This window comes from Halyomorpha halys, unplaced genomic scaffold (genome assembly GCF_000696795.3).
Source record: "Halyomorpha halys isolate HHAL.00 unplaced genomic scaffold, Hhal_1.1 Scaffold979.1, whole genome shotgun sequence".
NCBI lineage: Eukaryota > Metazoa > Arthropoda > Insecta > Hemiptera > Pentatomidae > Halyomorpha > Halyomorpha halys.
The window spans coordinates 10,588-17,908 of record NW_027104784.1 but is presented as its reverse complement, the minus strand read 5'-3'; the positions used below and the strand labels follow the sequence as shown (position 1 = coordinate 17,908).

The 7,321-nt window shown below is 28.4% G+C and overlaps 2 protein-coding genes across 2 annotated transcripts in view; both read right to left on the bottom strand.

The window, feature by feature from the left end:
- Window positions 1-2,037, bottom strand: part of LOC106687556 (tyrosine-protein phosphatase non-receptor type 13) — a 471,405-nt gene extending 469,368 nt beyond the window's left edge. The window contains exon 1 of the mRNA XM_067045204.1: window positions 1,949-2,037. The gene's annotated coding sequence lies outside the window, so the exon portion shown is untranslated. The remainder of the gene's footprint in view (window positions 1-1,948) is intronic.
- Window positions 2,038-5,145: 3,108 nt separating this feature from the next.
- The window catches only part of LOC136795253 (uncharacterized), a 3,896-nt gene continuing 1,720 nt past the window's right edge, over window positions 5,146-7,321 (bottom strand). Inside the window, exon 4 of the mRNA XM_067045210.1 lies at window positions 5,146-6,166. Within this exon, the coding sequence (XP_066901311.1) occupies window positions 5,192-6,154 (963 nt within the window). The 5' untranslated portion in view covers window positions 6,155-6,166 and the 3' untranslated portion in view covers window positions 5,146-5,191. The remainder of the gene's footprint in view (window positions 6,167-7,321) is intronic.

Here is a 7,321-nt window from a genome sequence, read left to right as displayed (position 1 = left end):
CAAAATCTGTGAGGCACTCCGAAATGATGGAATCTGGAGACAATGCACTAATGCTGAGCTGGTGGCCCTTTACCATGAAACCAAGACTACTGCCATTATTAAGATAAGTCGACTATATTGAGCAAAAAAACAGGTGGAAATAGAGGAGGAATTCGAGAAAGATGATGGATGAATGGTTGTGAGGACGGAAGAAGCAACCTAGGCTGGGCTGGGCTGTGCTGTTGGTGTCGCAGATCAAAAAAAAACCTACTAAAAATAAATATTTTTTTCACAAAACTTAATAATAAAAATAATTACAATAATGTTGTCTTATTATAAATTTTAATTTGAGAGCTCAAACATGTAAAAGTATTTCTATCTTACTTTCCATCGTAACCAGCGGTACAGGAGCTTGAACTATTTATTTATATATCACTAATCCCATGCTCTGAACACAATGTAACTCTCAGTCCCCATTTAAAAAATATATTAAATTTATATTAAAAAATATGTTGTATGTTTAAAATGGTAGCAACAATACAACAAATAGTAAAAATATTTCTTTAAAACTTAAAAGAATGGCCATTTCTTAATGGATTAAACCTTTAAAATGGGAAATCATAGATAACTGGAAAAGTTACACAAAAATCTTTTTGATGGTGCATCCCATAGGAGCCCAAGATGAATTTTACTTTATTCCGGATTTACTTTATTATGAATTGATCATTTAAGATTTATATCTGATATCTTTGTACAGAGCTCGTATATTTTCTCTTTTTATTTTATTTATTTTTGGTATTCATTGGTCGTTATCTTGTTCTTTGTTCTCACAAGGCTAGAAATTCTTGGCACTATTAAATAAGTTCTTTCAACTTATTTGTGTTATATTCTGGCCTGTACCCTACTCCTCATATATATTATCCTCGGTTAACTCTCTTCTCATTATTACACAGTTCAACAATTGTTAAATTCATGGAGCAGGCTGGTATTATGTAATAAATCTTGAAAAAATGATCACAAGTTGACCATCCCTATCTTTAACTATTTAAAATTGACTTCTGTATGTGTAAACAAAATATTTCTTAATATTGCTAATTAATTGCATTGATTAATAAAATGATCAACATAGTCTGATTCAAGGTTAATTTCCCCTTCACTTATGATAGATAATTATTACAGTTAAGAGTACTGGTACAGTGGTACCAGTACTCTTAACTGTAATAATTATTTTGTAAGTATTTTGAGCTCAGCTGTATTTTCTTTTCTTTTTTTTTTCTCAGTGGTTGAAGAATTTTGAAAGGGGAAATTTTCTCCATGGATCCGCCACAGCCAGCCACTTCAGGAAGTGGTTACTCATTTTGAACCATCTTTCAAGTACTTCTACACTCAACAGTTTTTCTTTTGATAGCTGATGCATATATATATATATATACATATATATAGGCTTGGCTTCGATATTTTGTATTTTAACTTGTTATGAATAATGGTTTTAATTTATTTGTAATTAATCATTTTAACGAGCAAAATTTTAATAAGAATAATAAAAATACCATTATCTAATTAATTTTTAAATGATGTGTGCTTTACATATTTCATACATTGCTGGAGTAAGTATATGGAAAACTAAACATAATATTTATAGGGAAAAAAAACTAAATACAACTTGTTAATAATAAATATTTTTACTAAGATTAGTCAGTAAATTCATCATCAGAAAACCTGATATATTTTTTATCATGTTACACTCAAACGAAACGCAGAGTCTTATCTTACCTGATGTCAGTTAAGATTACAGAGATTACTAACAACACCTTGACAATGATTCAAACATCATTTTGATAATCCTCTGGTTATTACTCATTTATTCTGATATATTGAATACTTTAAAATAAAATAATATAATTTAAATTACAAAAAAGTAAACATTAATTATTATAATTTAAATAATTGAAAAAGAAAAATTAATTACCTGATGCAAGAAATAACTGGTAGAGGAACAATTTCAAGATATTGAAAAAAGAAAATTATCTGGAATTGATGGACTGCTTGAAGATTTACCTAAAAAAATGAAAAATCAATCAGTCTTGCATTTGAGAAAAATTAATCAATGGAGATAAGGTAAATATTTAAAAGAAAAAAAGATTTATGATAATGAAATAAAAAATCAGCTTATTTTAATATTTGATTAAGGGAGGTCATATTTTTATTATAATTTAATAGGCTTTAGTCAAAAGTATTGCTAGTTTAAACTTAACCTATGAGAGTTTACTTCTATTCAACATTCTTGGTTGGGACCTAATTTTACGAAAATAGCCATATATGTATTTTTTAACAGATTTATTGAACTATAACATCTCAACATACTTTGTTCTACAATTTCTTGGAAATATGTTAAGAAGTTAACTGGAAGTGATGAATGTAAGGTACTCCTATCTCTGAAGAAATTCCACTCACTACAATTACAATTAACATTGTAAACATATAGGGATTGACAATTTAACATTAATGGAATCAATTTTTAGAGAAAAATATTTCACAAAGATGTGTTAATTTCTCATAATTTGTAAAAAAAAAAAGTTGATAATTCATAATACTCAAGATTATTCATTGGGAAACTCCATAAAAGATGTTTGAATTGTAATTCAAAACTTATCTTTACCAAAACTAAAGATGGAATTCTAAAATGAACAAGAAAACAATGATAGTGTCGATTCAAGGATGTAATACATTATTATAAATGTTGAAGTCTACTGAAGTCAGCTGTCACTGCCAGAAGTAAAAAATAAAAACCTCCAGAATGGATAATGTAATTGTGCTGTAATAAAAAACACAGGATCTTGGACCTCACCAGAGGACTAACTGGACTAACATTCCTGGAGACAGACAGAAGAACCTCACGGTACCGAACGTGTTAAAGGTCCATTTGCACACTCTGGATAAACATTTTGATATCATTTTTTTTTTAACACAAGTAAATAGTTTATTTGAAGCTTTAGTCTTGACAAAGATATAAATAAATGCAGGAAGGTGGTAGTAAGAACCAGAATTGATATTGATGTGGTGCTCAAAGAATATTTTAATTCTCATAATAATTAGTATGAATTTTTTAAATGAAACATTTTTATATCACTAAGATAAAATTAAAGCTTTATTTTAATTATTTCTCCATTTTATTTTTAATTGTTTCATGACAAACCAGTTGAGTCCTTTATTCTTAAATGATCTTTTCATTTGGTAAACAATGCATTTGCAGATTTCTTTGTTCTCTACTTATTTCTAAATTCACTCAATTTTTTAATCCTAGAATGTACACTTGTGTTTCAACAACCTAAGAAATAAAAATTGCTAGTCCTGAAAAAGTGTTTGGTTAAAAATAAAAACATATTAAACGTGCTGAGTGTCAATTTTTCAGCCTACATTTAAATCAGTTCATCGGAGGAGCAGGAGTCTATGATTACAAATAAAACAATCACTACCAAGTGATAATTGTCGCAATAGTTGCAAAGAGTAACTACATCATTGTTTTGAAATTTCTTAATTTGTTCTATGGGAAAAATAAAAACAATATTTCAGATATTACAGAAAATGTTTATACTGAAAAATTCAGAATGATCTTTTTCATTAAATTTCCATAAAATTCCATACATGTCTATGAACGTAAAAATATTAGGATCTCATTATCTGTTTAATTTGATGATTTCTAACAAAAAGCATTCTTATAATAATTCTCAAGAACTGCTTTTCCCTTAGATACAAGTTTAATAATTGAAGTTAATAGCTGATTTCTTAACATAAATTTGTCAACAAAATACTGAAAAAATCACAAATACTATCTTTTTTAATTTATCAAATGTTAAAGAAAAACCTAAAACTCTATTTGTTATTTATTTTCATACACCAAAAATTGTTGTTGCAGGAAACAAGGGTAACAAACCGTTCACTCCTTGATTCTCTTTCTGATAAATTCTAAATAATGAATAAATTTTATATGAAATTTTACATCTTTATTTAAAACCTTGTTAGTTTAATGAATCAAACAGACTGAAAATACCAACAAGGCTAATTATTTTGATTTATACTTTTCAAAACAGTCTGCTGTTCCACCGTTGTATTCTTACATTCAGAAACATTCTCTCCCACTGCTTTTATCTTCTTTTTCTGCCTATCTGTTTTAAGATAAATAATAATTATGCATATTAAATAATTTAAAACTCATATTCTTCATTTTTATTTTGTTTTTTGTTTACAGGTGTAAAACCATTTGGTCATCAATGCCTGTGGTTTCTTAAAATTATAATACTATTATTAGTTTTTTATATAATTAAGTCATTATTTATTTTGTTTTCATGAAATGTTTTACAATCTGTGTTTTTTCAACATGCTCTATTTATTTGTATAATTCTTTTATCAATAAATTTCATATCTCAACTTATTATTTATCTTAACTTAGAAACTCTAATCAGTATTTAAATTAATACTCTAGTATTATTTAAAAAATTATTAATAATTTAAAAAATAAGAGAGAGATAGTCTTATATAGAATAAGAAGAACTAATTATGATTGTGCCTTTGTAGTTATTTACAAATAACAATTGAAGTGTATTTTGCTGTTTTTCAAGTAAAAAAATTTAGAAAATAAATTCCCTTATTTTAAAATATAACCTTTAGGTATTCAAAAGTTTATAAATATAATTGAGATAAATTATTAAAATCATTAATATCAAACAAGTTGAGAAGTATTATTATTAAGAAACCTGAATTTTCAAATAGGATTCTAAATATTTCTGAATAAACTATACTGTAAATTATATATAAATAAAAAATATAGTTGACTCACATATTATTTTCTTCATCAATTAAAAAAAAAATGTAAATTTGTTAATCTCAAGTCAAATTTGATGTAATTATTGGCATACAATTACAATAATTATTGTTTTAAATAAACAGAATGTTAAAGATGACCATAAAAAGCTTAATACTAAATAAAAAATAATATATTAAAAAACAATACATGATGAAATAATATTATAACTTTAAGAATACAAAACTATGATATAACTTTAAATATAGCTCCATGTATCATCTAATAATAAACTATAATACATGAAATGTAAAAAAATAAATTATAACAGACTGACAATATTTGGTAATAAAATAATCAACAAATCACATTTTTTTTACTTTATGGTTAACATTACAATAAAGATCTATACTAAACTGTCTTCATGTCACTAGCATGGGCATCACTATGGTTTACTTCTTCCACCGCTGGAACATAAATTGATCCAGTGTCTTTTGGTAGTTGAGCAGTTCCATTGTCCTGGTTCTCTGTCTCGGTCATATTGGAGAATCTAACATTCAAAAGAATCGCATTGTTTTGTCCATCAACATATTCATTTATTCCAGCCACTGGGACTTTTTGATTGCGCTTCAAATGCAAATAGTCTTGGTAAAGATTTATAACTGAAACCGCACACAATATAGCAAATCCTCCAACGATGACAATAATTACAGGTTTGAACCATCCAAAAATGCCAAATCCTATAAAGCAGAAAGTAGGAACTTCCATGTGCTGTAAGTCTTCAGGTGATTTAGGCCAGAAAATTGTTTCTGGCAAATAAGCATCAGTGCTTGCTAAAACAGCGAAAAGCACCATCAGGAGGAAATATACCAAAAAATTTTCTATTTCTACGTTTATAAGATCCACAAAGAATGTTTTACACATTATGTGAACCATTTCTGGGGGTTCAGCGTTGACATGGTCTATGGACTTCTGGATCCCCGCAGGAGCTTTGGGGTAAGATGACCAACGATACACGCAAAAGATGGCTATAAGGATCACAATTGTGGCCATTATGTCTGCTATTACCTGAGGAAATCCGCTGTTGTGATCAGAAGGTTGTATGTATCGGCCCAGGACATGCATATCTGAAGTCACCTTGACACAGAGGTCGTAGTTGAGAGTGAATGCGGCGATGAGGAGGAGTACGGTAATAGCCAACAATCCAGCGGCCATGGAGAGATGGTGCATCCTTGTAGGGAACATTTTCTGCATGAGTCCAGTCCTCCCCACCTGCGACTGATAGTCTCTTCCGGCGGGCCAGAAGATAGCGCTACCGGCTGGCGGCTCGGGTACTACCTTCTCCAAGACATTTATTGGATCGAGGAAATTCATTGCGCACCAAAACTTAAACACCAACCAGATCAAAATAAAAAAAAAAATCAATCTTAAGTGTATCTGTTATCAATGAAATGAATTACATAACCGTTCTCAGGTTTTACATTCTGGAGATAAAGCACGGATTCCGACGATTTTAATAAACGTATTCATATTTAAAAGAAAATAAGATAATGTTTATGACTTTAAGAGTACAAAATACTATCATAACAATTTACTAATGAAAATATCTGGTATGAGTAGATTTTCAGAAGAGATAAAAATAATTACTTTTACTAATGTTTACATTAAAATATGACACAGAAAGGTTATTTTTCAAAATAACTATCATAGAACTAACTATACTACAGGTTAGGTTTTTTATTTAATCAAATATACAAGATACATATGGAATAAAGAATAAATATTTTTTTCTATATACGGATAGTTAATATTTTAAACTATTGGACAGTTAAAATAAATATAAACTAGTGAAATTAGTACCTAACCAGAACCCATCTCATGTAGCTTCTTCAGTCAATTTTTAATTTTGTTTTCACCTTGGCATGAAGTAGCTTTGAACGAGTATTGAGAACAAATAATTAAAGCAAAAAAGTATATTAATTTCTTTAGTCATATGCTAGTTGTATTATATTTGTAATTAACAACAAGAGGCGTTACGTAGTGAGGGAGGGGTGAGGGGAGGCGTTCCCCGATAATATGAAAACACATACTTCAAACTGTGAAAATTTTGTTCAAAATACTTTTCAAAGAGGCCATTAAACACAAAAATCACTCATTACCGCTAGAGGGGCTAGTTTTCCAAAAATGATTAAGAAAAGGAAAAATTCCATAGAATACACCCCCAGATCTCCGGTACAGAGGGAAATCCGGTCAAATATGTTGGAAAATTTTTATCTTTTGTCCCCCCTCCCATTCCAATAAGTTATATCAACGCCCCCGAACACAATACTAACAAAAAGAGGAAGAATTAATTCGTGGTCATATGATCCAAAATATAATTTTAAGCAGACGTGGATAACGAATTAAAAAAAAATTAAATTGTTTAAATAAATGCAAATAATTATTTAAATAAAATTAATTATTTCAAAACAATTACACAAATTTTATAAGAAATAAACTTACTTAATTTTTATAATTTTAAATTAATATAATTTAAGTCTG